The 12,656-nt window shown below is 35.9% G+C and overlaps 1 protein-coding gene and 1 long non-coding RNA gene across 2 annotated transcripts; both read left to right on the top strand.

Moving 5' to 3' along the window:
- The first annotated feature begins 2,252 nt into the window (after window positions 1-2,252).
- LOC113740248 (uncharacterized membrane protein At4g09580-like) lies at window positions 2,253-7,899 on the top strand. The gene is made up of 4 exons (XM_027267799.2): window positions 2,253-3,048; window positions 6,093-6,363; window positions 6,454-6,624; window positions 7,358-7,899. The coding sequence occupies exons 1-4, from the start codon at window positions 2,645-2,647 to the stop codon at window positions 7,487-7,489; spliced, it is 978 nt and encodes a 325-aa protein (XP_027123600.1). The 5' UTR covers window positions 2,253-2,644; the 3' UTR covers window positions 7,490-7,899.
- Window positions 3,669-4,055, top strand: LOC140005334 (uncharacterized). Its single transcript, XR_011813154.1, has 2 exons — window positions 3,669-3,791; window positions 3,902-4,055. It is a non-coding gene; the product is annotated as an uncharacterized lncRNA (long non-coding RNA).
- Window positions 7,900-12,656: the final 4,757 nt, after the last annotated feature.

Here is a 12,656-nt window from a genome sequence, read left to right as displayed (position 1 = left end):
CAAACAAAGGCAGCTGCTTATTTCCTTAGTCTTTTTGTTATTGATGTACCCTTTTTTTTTTGTTTCCACAGTATTTAGTATTGTTGACATGTTGTCCTTTGTTAATTTATAAACAGATCATGAAGTCCAGGAATTTGTCCTCCATCTCATTGTCTCTCGTCTATAAATCCATTACTAAAACATGACTGGATGGCATTCAGTTGCTTCTATCAATTCTATTTATCAAAGTATAAGTACAAGTTGGCATTGTTTTGCGTTTCCTCACTTTATTAACTCTCTTTGTTTTTTTTTTTTTTAATTTGTGTGCACTTCCTTATCACTTTTGTTTTTGCACATTTATAGGATCTACCAGAATTTGCAGATCTAAGGCTAAATGAAGATAGGATGCCAATTATAACTCTCACAAATAGTCATAAATATTATCACATTGGTGTGACTGGCAGATGTTTTGATCAAAACTGGAACTATTTTGTTATTGATCATGATTTACGAATGATCAAATACTGTTTTTTATTCTATAGTCCAATACTTCCTTTGCCGTACTGGTGTTTGACTGAAAAGAGATAGAAAAATTGTATCCATGGCACTTTGCGTTTTGCATTTGATCAGGCATTTGGCTTACGTGATTTTGTTACAACAAAATGCACTTCATTTGCTGCATTTCTGTTCTTAATACAACATAAGTTCTGATTAGAACTTTAATGTTTAGCAAGTTGTTAATGTTCTTAATGTTTCCAATGCACTAGAAGTTCAATGTTTCCAATGCACTAGAAGTTTAATGTTTAGCAAGTTGTTGCAGTTGTTTAGCAATTCAAGCATTGATAATGGATGTTTAGCCACAACATTGATGTAAAGCTACTGGCTGCACTTATCAAGTTTTGATAGTAAATGTTTGAAGTGTTTCTTTGGTTTTTTTCTTTTTTAACTAATAATTAGCCATTGTAATTTCTTTTGCAAATAATTTCCATATGCAAAACATATTATTGAAGAGGTTTATCTCCATAAACTACATGTTTAAGAATTGATCTGTTCGAACTTTATTAATAATCAATATACTTTTTCTGCATAAATTACTATTTTTTATTATTTTAAAATTGAATAGGGTATTTTACATTCCATCGCGAAGCGGGTTTACGCCTCTTAGTTCAAAGGATATCATACTTTTTGCCACTTGACTCATTAATAGTTCTTTGGTACTTATATGGAGGTGAGTTGTATCTTCTAGTTTCGAGTAACACATTACCGCTTGTCCAACTAATAAAACGTTACAGTGCTGGAACGATAGGAATCACTAGGGGTGGCAATCGGGTCGGGTTCGGGTTGGCGAGTTGGGTTGAGGCCTAAGTATAACAAATAACCTGCTAACCCGAACCCGACCCACCAACCCGAAACGGGGTCTGGGTACCTGACACGAACCCGAAAATTTCGGATTGGCGGGTCGACCCGAAATGATTCGAAACTTAATTTTAATTTATTAATTTATCATTGTAATTTCTAATAAAATCAAATTTTCACAAAATTAATTACATCATCAAGTAATAAAAAGTTAAATAAATAATTTCAAACCAAATCTAAAATAAATTAAACACCATAAAAGTGTTTTATCCCAAACTAAATATAAATAAATTAAAACAGCATAAAAGTAAAAAATAACACAATATATTATTTGTCCAAATATAATAATTTTAACTTCGCACAAGTTAAATAAATTCATTTAAAATTAAGTAATTAATGCCTTTGGAAAAAAAGAATGATTTAGTTTAGTTAGATAAAATAATTTTTATGTTTATTAAATTAGGTTGTGTTTGGATTGCATTTTCTGTCATTTTTCATGAAAAAATTATTGTAGTGATTTAATCTATGTGAGGGAAAAATGTGATAGGGAAATGTGATCACGGAAAACGATAATATTTTCTGACTGAAACAAGCAATCCAAGCAAGGCCTTAGTTTTAATTCGTAAACGGGTCACATCGGGTCATATCAGGTCACCACGGATTGACCCGAAATTGACCTGTTTCCTTTTCGGCTTCATCGAGTTCGACCCGATTTTGATCCGAACTTTCGAAATCTCAATCCAAACCTATTAATTTTGTATTAGATTCATATCGTGTTTTCGGACGTGTCAGGAATTGCTACCCTTAGGAATCACAAATAATTGATACCATCTCTTCCTCTGTCACTAAAAGGAATCTTTGAAATCTCTCTTCTTCCTTTCTCTCCAACCAAAAGGAATGCACGATAACCAGTCCGTAGTCCACCCTAGAAAACACAGAGCCCTCGTCTCTCTCCCTTGAAAAACGCCTTCAATTTTCAAACATCAACCCAACGAAACCCTCACTGTTTACTCTCTTCTTCTTCCTTTAAAAGTTTACAAAGCGAAGTGTCTAACTTTCCCTAGGGTTCAACTGATAGCCCTTGTTCCAAGAATCCATTTTTATTCCTTGATTCTTCAATTTCTTGATCAAATTTTTTTCATGGGTTTGATCCGATTTCAGTCTTTCGCAAATCCCATCAGAATTACACTGAAAAAAAGTTACTGATATATTTTTATTTCGGTTTCTGGATCAACAATCCTGTTGATCCATCAATGGAATTGTTATCTGATGAAATCAAATCAATATCCCCAAGTTTTTGAATCCATAAATGAAACCCAGATCGTCATTAATCCGCAGCTTATCGATTTCAGATAGCGCTGGGAGATTATCGTGCGTGCCATTATCAGCAGCATCATCATCAATGGCGGCGCCGAGGAGTGTGGTGGTTGATGCTGGCAGTGTCGGCGTTGGAGTCGGAGGAGGGAGGGTGAGGGATGAGGAGAAGAGTTTTGGGGATTATACTGCAGCGATGGCGGGGGATTCGCCCACCGGCAAGAAGGGTAAAATAGGGGAAGGGGTGATTTTTCCGTTATCCCGGTGGGAAGTCATGGCAGGGTTGGGTGTATTTCTGTTGTTTTCCGTTGGATTGGGTTGTATTTACCTGACAATGCCAGTTGCCGACTATAGTAAGCTCAAGCTGCCTCGGACCCTTTCTGATCTTCGGATGCTCAAGTAAGTTGCTTGTTTTCTATTACTTTTCTTTTATAAATATAATTTATTTGGTTGGATTTGTTTTTAATTATCGATTGCTTTATGATATGGGAGGACCCTTGTATATTGAAGTTTTTGTTTAACTGCTATTTTAAGTAGTAGTGCTTGGAGTTAATTGGTTAGGTTTATAGGGGTGTTTTAGCAGTGTAATGTGGATAGCTAAAGTACAATGTGCATATGGACACAGGAGGAACGGGTGAGACTTGAATGGTATTGCGACTTGAATGGTAGAAGACTTGATCGATGGAAATGGTAATTTTTTGCACTTGCATAGAAGTTCCAAGATCCCAAAGTGTACTATTGGTTTGGCCCTCCAAGATCCTACGGTTTTTAAGAGCACAAGATCCTGCAGTTTCTAAGAGCACAATGTATTGGCATATTGCTTCAGTTGGAGAAAGCTATGCTAGAACTGAAGCAGGCTTTGGGCCTGATGTGGAGCAGTGTAATATGTGGCATCATATCATCAATTTGAAGATAATAAATGTGAAGTGGGTAGGAATGTACTGGTATATGATTTAATCATTTGTCGTGTTTGAATTGGAGACCTAGGTTCTTTCATTATCTTTGAGAATAGGAAATATGGTATGCAACTAGTTAATAGTGGTTTAGAATTCAGGACATCTGATTGAAATAAAGACTTTTATCGTCCTAGTGATTTGTACTCCAAACCAAAGAAATGCAAGATAAGAAGGAGAGCTCTTCAGGTAAGGCTTCAATGAATGCATGTGGTAAGAGTAAAATGGACCTTATGGTCAATCCAAGGTCCTGTCCACCTGGACGCAAATCTAGCTGATCTTCAATCTATTTCTTCCAGCCAACTCATGAACAAATGTTGGACCAATTTCACAGCTGGCGCAACTGAATTGGTTGATTGAAGACTGAAGAAATGCCAAGTTGTCAAGGACATGTATGAAGAGGAGGCAGATTCTCTACATTTACCAGAAATATGGGCATATTAATTTAAATTATTTACCAAGTTGCCAAGTTAGTAGGTCCTTTATTGTTTATGATTATTCGGGGATGGCAGACAGTGATTTATATAGTGGTTGTCAGGTACTCACAGCTTTCTTCTTTGGCTTGTAACACAGTGAAATGAGAAATTGCAGAACATAGTAATAGAGGGCTTGTGTAAAGTATGTAGTGTTGTGTTGTGGCTTTCTTGCGATGTAGTTTGGGTCTTCTACAATTAACTTCCAGGAGTTCATTAGCATTTAAATTGTAACTACTGCACTCTATCCAAAATGGAAACTTATTTCCTTAATATTGCCAAAGGAATGTTATAATTGTCTTATTCATTTTGCCAATTGCGCAGAACTTGTTCTGAGAGTTGAAACAGGTATGTTGTCGTGCTTGTGAAACTCCAAGTTTAGGATCTTTGCACCAATGTTTTAAAAGGCGAAAACATTGGGCGAGGCATTTGGTCCTTGCCCAGATGGGGTGAAAGCCCCAAGGCATGAGGTGTAAGCCCCACAAATTTTGATTATTTAATATTAAAAAATATGAAGATTACAAAAAGAAAAACTATTAGATTACTACTAATATACAAATATAGAGTAAATGAATATTAAAAAATCAAAATGCAGAAACGTTAGTGCTTTAAAATTCTGCACCAATTAAGCAGATAATTTCAAGTGATTTAATTCTTTCTCTTTAAAGTTAACACCAGATAGAAAATTTCCCCACAGCTCAATTACATCAACTGCCTTTACTCGTTCAATTCCTGCCCCAAAAAAAACTTTCATTCAAAAAATAGATTTTCATTCATTCTTTCTCCCGGGTTGTGAAGTAGTGGAAGCTGAGGGATGGTGGTGACGAAGGGGCTGAGTTGCAAATTTGGAGGAGTGAAAGACTTTGGTTGACTTGATGATGCATTGACACTATGTAAGAGGGATTGATGAGTGAATAAAGAGGAATTAGGGACTTTGGAGGGGATTAGGGTTTAGGAATTAGGGATTTGCGATTAAACACAGAGGCCTCTTGGTATCTGTTGTGGGTTGTAAGGTTTTAAAAGTTGAAAAATAGAACTGAATTACAGGAATTATGGTACTATATCAAAAGGCATATGCCTTCTTCCTTGAGGCAAAAAAAACTCACCCAGCACAGTAATACGTTTGCCCCATCAGTTGGGGGCGTGCACGCAACGGTATGTCCACCTCCTTCAACTGCCCGGGGCAGTTGACATGTACCCTGCCCTGGGGGCATGCCTTATTAGCACCTCTCAAAACAATGCTTTGCACTTCTTCTTGGTTTTACTCGTACATTTAATTGAGGAATTCATATTGTGGGTTGGTCTTTTAGACATGCCAAAATGAAGTCTTGTAACACAGACAACATATGATTTTTTATGTTGTAATATTTTTTTACACCACAGCATGTGGTTTCCCGAGAATAAATTTCCAAATATATCTAGAAGTTCTTTGAAAGAGATTTTTTATCTCCAACCAATCAAAGTTTTTAAAATTTCTGGAGGTTCTTGAGTATTTGTTGCTTGTCAAAAAATTGGCCTACCTAGTTGGTTGCGTATTCTTGGGCCACTGATAAAGTTCTGTGGGTTATGCTGTGAATAAAATGACAGACTTGGAAGCAAGGTGGCTTAAATTTTGTAATGGAATAAGCATAATCATGTCAACAAGTTGCTTTTTATCACCAATTTCTGGTCTTAGATGTGTGTCTTCCAGATGAAGATGTCAAAGCTGGAATTACATCATATTTGAAGCTACATAGTTGAAATATTTTCTTTTAATGGACCAAAATTCGGGTATTTCATCTTTTTTTTTTAAAACAAATTTTGGAGTTAGGATTTTGAGTAATCGTGTGTCCTAGCTTACCCTTTCTTCACTGTTATCATGTGAATATGGTTCTTTCAAGTTGTTTATTTTGTCTACTCCCTCCACTACATCTTAACTTTAATTTTTTATACCATTACCTTGCCATCCATTCCAGACTGAATGTTTGTATAATTGCAATTTAATATTGCTTAAGTTGTGTTTCCTATTCTATTTCAGAGATCATCTTGCGACATATGCTAGTGTTTACCCAGCACAATTCATCCTTGGTTACTGCTCGATATATATCTTCATGCAGACATTCATGATCCCTGGGACAATCTTCATGTCCTTACTTGCTGGAGCACTTTTTGGTGTTATCAGGGGCCTTTGCTTGGTTGTCTTTAATGCCACTGCCGGGGCATCATCCTGCTATTTTCTGTCTAAGCTAGTCGGAAGGCCTATAGTTAATTGGCTTTGGCCTGAGAAATTGAGATTTTTCCAGGCAGAGGTACATACACTGTGTCTTAGTTTTTTGTACATGCTTAATTGGTAATTTATGCACCTCATTCATGATAGTCATTTCCCTTGCTCTTTTCAGATAGCAAAACGCAGAGACAAGTTGCTTAATTATATGTTGTTTTTGAGAGTAACTCCAACCCTGCCAAACCTTTTTATCAACCTGGCCTCACCCATTGTTGATATACCATTTCATATCTTTTTCCTGGCTACTGTGGTGGGTCTGATTCCAGCTTCTTACATTACTGTCAGAGTAAGTTCTTTTCTACTGGGTTTTGGTTTCAATTTGTGCTTTTATCTATGGTTTTTTTTTTCTTCATTTTTTTTCTTTTCTCTTTGGCTATTATATGTAATATGTTTCTTAGGGGCATATTACTGTGACAGAGCAGTATATGTCGTTTCTTAAGATTGTAAAACACAGTATACAAATATATAGAGCATCTGTAGGCCATTGCTCGAAAGTGTGTGGACTAAGTTGAAGTGGCATAACTAGATTCTTTGGAAAGGGGTTTTATTACTGGAATGCCTTAAAAATCTTGTTCGGATGATGTTTTGTTGTGCTTCTTGGTAATGTAAGAATTTGTTGTGCCTTCGGAAATCTTTTAACCTGTCATCACCTTGCAACTGGATTCCATAAGTTAGACTTAATTAACTTGATCATATACAAAAATGCGTGCAATGGCGATTGTCAATACGATACTGAGTATAGGAATTAGTTCTTTTGTCTTGCCTTCCACTTTCAATGGCTCCATGGAGTGGATAATGTTGCTTTATTCTGCATTCTGCAGTTAATTATGTGATTAGTGGAGTTCAAAAAAATAATGTAATTAGTTATGCTCTATGTCAGAATTATTAAATACAAGTGGAATTGCTGATATCCTCCAGTAGACATACTAGTGACAGTCATGACTGCATGAAGCCTATCCATCAATTGTTGGTTCATGCCTTGAACACATTTGATTTACAGCAGCTTTTGTTGTCATCAGGCTGGCCTTGCACTTGGGGAGTTGAAGTCAGTTAAAGATTTGTATGATTTCAAAACTTTATCTGTTCTTTTCCTCATTGGATCGGTGGCCATAATTCCAACTTTTTTGAAGAGGAAGCGAGTCTATGAATAGAGATTCTTGTTACCAACTACCCGTCTTTTTGAGGGAATGAAACTGGTGACAGGGTATGACCTGACTGGTATACCATTTTAAAAAGTTGGGGAACAGAGGTGCGAGTCCTTGTTAACTGCAATGCACCTGAAGGTTAGAAGTGGGTTCGCTTCACTTGCGATTTGCAGTCAATCACAGCTTTAAGCATCAAAAGAAGTGCTGATTTAGTTGATTTCGCATACTATTGGCTCACCTGTCTTCCTGGGGGTTTATGAGGGCAACAAGCTGCTGGAATTCGTGCAGCAATTCATGGTTTTTGGGAGATGAAATATAACCAATTGCTAACTACTTTTGTATTCCAATATCAGCATAGTCATTTGTTAGGCAAAAGTAATGTTGTAATTGCCTTTCCGGGTATTTCCTTCCCTACATCTTACTTGTTCCTTACTTTGTTTCGTGTAGGGCTGTGCATCAAAATCGAATTCGGTAAATCGGAAGTTTGAAATCGGAATTTTTTTAAAAATTGGCCAGATTTTTCCCGACCGAATTCGATTTCGAAATGACAAATTTCGATTTCGAATTCGATGCCGAATTGAATTCGGAATTCGGTGGATTCTGAATTCACCGAAGGTTTGTGAATTCAAACCTGTGCAATTTTTTTTTTTTTTTGGTTTCCCCTCTTAGTCAAAAACGGAAAAACCTATTCAAATTTAATGCAGTCCCCTTGTACAAGGACATTATTGCTTCTAAACAATCATACTGATGCCATTAGCCGAAGAGAATAGAAATATCATAGGACACGATAAGTCGCAGAATCACCATGGCTTACCGTATCTCCAAAAGAAGGCTTGAGAACTTTAAGATTCATAGTGTCAATGGTATTTACAATTACATCATATGAGATCAAACAATATAATCCAGGATTCAGCACTAATCAAGATTGAAGACCATGCTTAGAAATAAGTGGACTGTGATCACATATTCAGCATAAGAACACTAGAAAATGTCAAACAGATTCAGCAATGAAACATCACCATAAAGCTGAGAAAATGAACACAAAGTATCTTTTGTTCAGTCAATGCAACTACTTACAAGACCCACAAACATGAATGAAAGGACTCAGAATTCCTAATCAGTATCTGGAACTAAAAACTTCATTATGTCAATACCCATAGGGGGGAAAAACCATAAGAGAGAAATTCAAGAAAAAGAAATGATTGTCAAGTCTTTGAAACAGAAATATTTTTGGGTACAGATAAGAACATTCCAGTCCAAATTTTAAATACAAAACAATTTCAGTAAATAATACAAATCAATTATTATCAAATAATGCAAATGTAAGCAACAATTCTAGTCCAAATTTCACACAAACAATTCAACAACATTTCAATTTGCAACTTCCGAGGGATTGAGGGATAGGCTTGACTATTCAATCTTGAATTTCTATACTCCAAATCAGAATCACCATTAGAGAATGGGTTAAATACCAAAAACCCCCCTGTGGTTTGCCTAATGTTCACTTTACCTCCCTATAGTTTGGAAACCTACAATTTGACTCCCTGTCGTTTCAACTAAAGTGTATTTAACGGAATTTCTGTTAGATTTTCACTTTAGGTGATACGACAGGGAGTTAAATTGTATATTTTAAAACCATAGGGAGGTAAAGTGTACATTTGACAAACCACAGGGGGATTTTTGGTGCTTAACCCAAAACCCTTATAGAGGGGCAATTTTGACATTTTCCTTTCGGACGTTAGTTTAGATGTTTTCTGTCAGACTTTTACTTTAGTTGAAACTACAGGGAGTCAAATTGTAGGTTTCCAAACCATAGGGAGGTAAAGTGAACATTAGGCAAACCACAGGGGGGTTTTTGGTATTTAACCCTTAGAGAATTCAAACATCAACAATTGTGGCTTTCTGCACGAAAGAAAAAAAAAGAATGAAGTAACTTAATTGCATTTATGAATAGAAAAAATATTTCAAGTTTGTCAATAAGAAAGAAGATAATTTACCAGATTCAAATTCCTCAAGATCCTCCAATTTTTCTTCTACATTCAACTCATTTTCGGATGCGCGAAACCAGTCTTGAGCACAAATCAAGGCTTGCACAATTCTTGGAGTTAAAGAGCTTTTGAATGGGTCAAGAACACGTCCTCCGGTACTAAAGGCAGATTCGGAAGCAATCGTAGAGACCGGGACAGCCAACACATCACGAGCCATTTGCGAAAGTATTGGCAACCGAAGACTATTACCTTTCCACCAATTCAAGATATCGAACTCGGGATCCTCATCCTCACAATCCTCACTCAAATATTTGTCAAGTTCAGATTTAGCATTCTTTCCTCCAAGTTCAACTTTTCTTTTTTTGAACTCAATTATGTATCTATCATTTATTTTTTTGGAGACTTCTCCATCAAAGGAAGAGATGCCATTTTCAGATCCACTAGAAAGTGAAGAGGTAGAGGAATGAGAAGATCCAGCAGAAGTATTGAGTCTCCTTGGCTACACGAGCCACAACGGCACCCTCGGTATCACCATACATTTTACAAGCAATGAATTCAAAATACTCAAACTTTGTCCTAGGATCAAGCATGTAAGCAATGAAAATCAACATGTTCATTTTCTCCATTCTTCCCCAATACTTATCATACTTGTCTTTCATCGTTTTTGCCATTCCACTCAAGTCAGGATTAGCACTTTTTGCCATTTCCTTTAGGATGCCATTAATGTGACTAAGCTCATTGATAAGATTATTAGATGTCATATATTTGGAACCAGAAACCTTTACTGTGAGATCATAAAAGTTCTCCAAAAATATAGTTAAGAATCTTGCCTTTTCCCAATCACCTTTTGTTGGCAACTGCTCTAGCTCATGCAGCTTATATGGATCTTGGTCCTCAAACCTCTCAAATGCCCTCTCAAACCTATGAGCATTGTCTAACATTAAGTAGGTTGAGTTCCACCTAGTTGCCACATCTAAACTTAGTAACCTTTTACAGTTAATTTTTTCAATTTCAGCACATTCCTTGAATTTTTTCAAACGAGAAGGTGATTGTCTAATATATCTCACAGCTGTTCGGATAGAATCAACAGACCCCCCCAAATTTTTTTAGGCCATCACTCACAATCAAATTGATTATGTGAGCTACATATCTTATATGAATCCACTTTCCCCCTAATATAGCTTTGCCCCAATTTTGCAATTTTCCAGCCAAATATTGCACAGCCGTGTCATTTGAAGAAGCATTGTCAACTGTTACTGTGAAAACATCATCAATCCCGCACTCTAATAAGCATTTCTCAATACTCTTCCCAATTTCAATCGCTTTATGACTACTAATTGGACAAAAACTTAAAATTCTTTTGTTCAATAGCCAATCATAGTCAATAAAGTGAGCTGTCAAACATATATAATTTATTCGCTGGATAGATGTCCAACAATCAGTGGTAAGACAAACTCTAACAGCTCTACGCCTTAACATATTCTTCAACTTAATTTTTTCATCTAAATAAAGTTGATAGCAATCTATAGTAATTGTCCACCTTGAAGGAATCTTAAAAGAAGGACAAGCAGTTCTCATGACATGCTGAAATCCTTTACCTTCTACATGTTTGAATGGCAATTCATCAGCAATCAACATATAAACAATGCCTTTTCTAATTGTATTAGGGTCATACTTCCAATTAATAAGTGCACTCTTAACATCCCCCCAAGAGCACCAACTTCTCCCAAGCATAATGTACCTTGCCCCTTACTTTTATTTGCAGGATTCGTTTCACATGATTTAATATGGGATAAAAGAGAAGTAATACCACTAGACTTCGGATCAGCAGCTATCATTTTCGTACAGTAGTTACATACGGCATGACGAACACCTTGGACATACTGAGGCTGAAAATGATCCCAAGCTGGTGATCTTTTCTTGTACTTGCCTCTCTTCTTCTTAACACCAAGGCCAGATTCTTCACAGTTGTTGGAAATAGGAGCTGGACATGTAGATGGCGTTGAATCACTTGAACCTTCTATCTCCTCAAAAGTAGACATGTTTACTAGTATGCAAAAATCAAGAGTAGTTTTTTTGATGAGTTAAAAATCAATTAGAAATAAAAGTTCCTATTTCGAATTCCCAATTCGAAATCGGTAATTCCGATTTCAAAAATTATAATTTCGAATTCGACCCGATTTCGATCAATTCGAAATCGGAATTACTGAATTCCATTCCGAATTACCGAAATTCCGAATTCGAATTTCTGAATTCAATTTGAAATCGGTCTCGAAATCGGAATTTTTCGACTTTGCACACCCCTAGTTACGTGTGTACCATGTTAGGATCCTATTGGATTGGACATAGTTGAAGATAATAGCTCTATTTGGATCATTCTTTTCCGAAGTGTTTTTAGAAAAAAATTTATCGTAACAACCTTTTTTTTTCTTGAATAAGTATATGTGAGATAATTAGGCAGTGAGATAATGTGTTAAAAATTTAATAAAATCAATGCAAATAAACCAGACATTTCCATAGGTAATTGGCGGTTTTTCTATCATCTTAGGCTAAATTTACACTGCAAATGTGTTTGACTCGTATTAAATAATCATTTCCATACTTTGGTGATTTCATGGGACGATTAATGTTTGCTATAGATGGTTGTTGTGGGGCTATGTTTTGCCTAAGAATTAAGTGATATATATATATATATATATAGATATATATATGTATGTATATATAGACTGTGAACCTTATAAGGAGAAAAAGGAAGGGCTTTAGAGTTGAACCATGAACCTCACCGTCATTTATCCAATGTTCTTAGCAGCTAAGTAGACCTTGAATATAACCGGATGTAACTCCATAAAAATGATAAAGAAGGACACTAAAATTTTAACATTTGTGAATTACTAACTAAATTGAATTGTCAATTTTCACAAGTGTAGAATTAGATATTTCAATACTCATAATTGTGAGTCAGTTGTTATAAAAATAATTTGTGCAAAGTTTTCTCTTTTGCTAGCAAGATCTAATTAGGGGTGTGGGCAAGCCAAGCTGTTCACGAGTAGTTTGCGAGTGGCAAGTCAAACCGAGTTCAAACTCAAGCTCAAACTACTCATTCCGTGTAATGAGTTTAGTTTGAGTATCAATCATAACTACTTGAGTATTCGATGAGTTTAATCGAGTATTTATATTATTTATAT

This window comes from Coffea arabica, chromosome 4c (assembly GCF_036785885.1).
Source record: "Coffea arabica cultivar ET-39 chromosome 4c, Coffea Arabica ET-39 HiFi, whole genome shotgun sequence".
Lineage (NCBI taxonomy): Eukaryota > Viridiplantae > Streptophyta > Magnoliopsida > Gentianales > Rubiaceae > Coffea > Coffea arabica.
The sequence above is the reverse complement of the archived record's forward strand: the minus strand, read 5'-3'. Positions and strand labels throughout refer to the sequence as shown.

Bases quoted from the DNA above. Each gene is read 5' to 3' on its own strand.
- LOC113740248 (XM_027267799.2), top strand. From the start codon at position 2,645: ATGAAACCCAGATCGTCATTAATCCGCAGCTTATCGATTTCAGATAGC. The intron at 6,364-6,453 runs GTACATACACTG...TGCTCTTTTCAG, and splicing joins TGAGATTTTTCCAGGCAGAG to ATAGCAAAACGCAGAGACAA. The intron at 6,625-7,357 runs GTAAGTTCTTTT...TGTTGTCATCAG, and splicing joins CTTCTTACATTACTGTCAGA to GCTGGCCTTGCACTTGGGGA.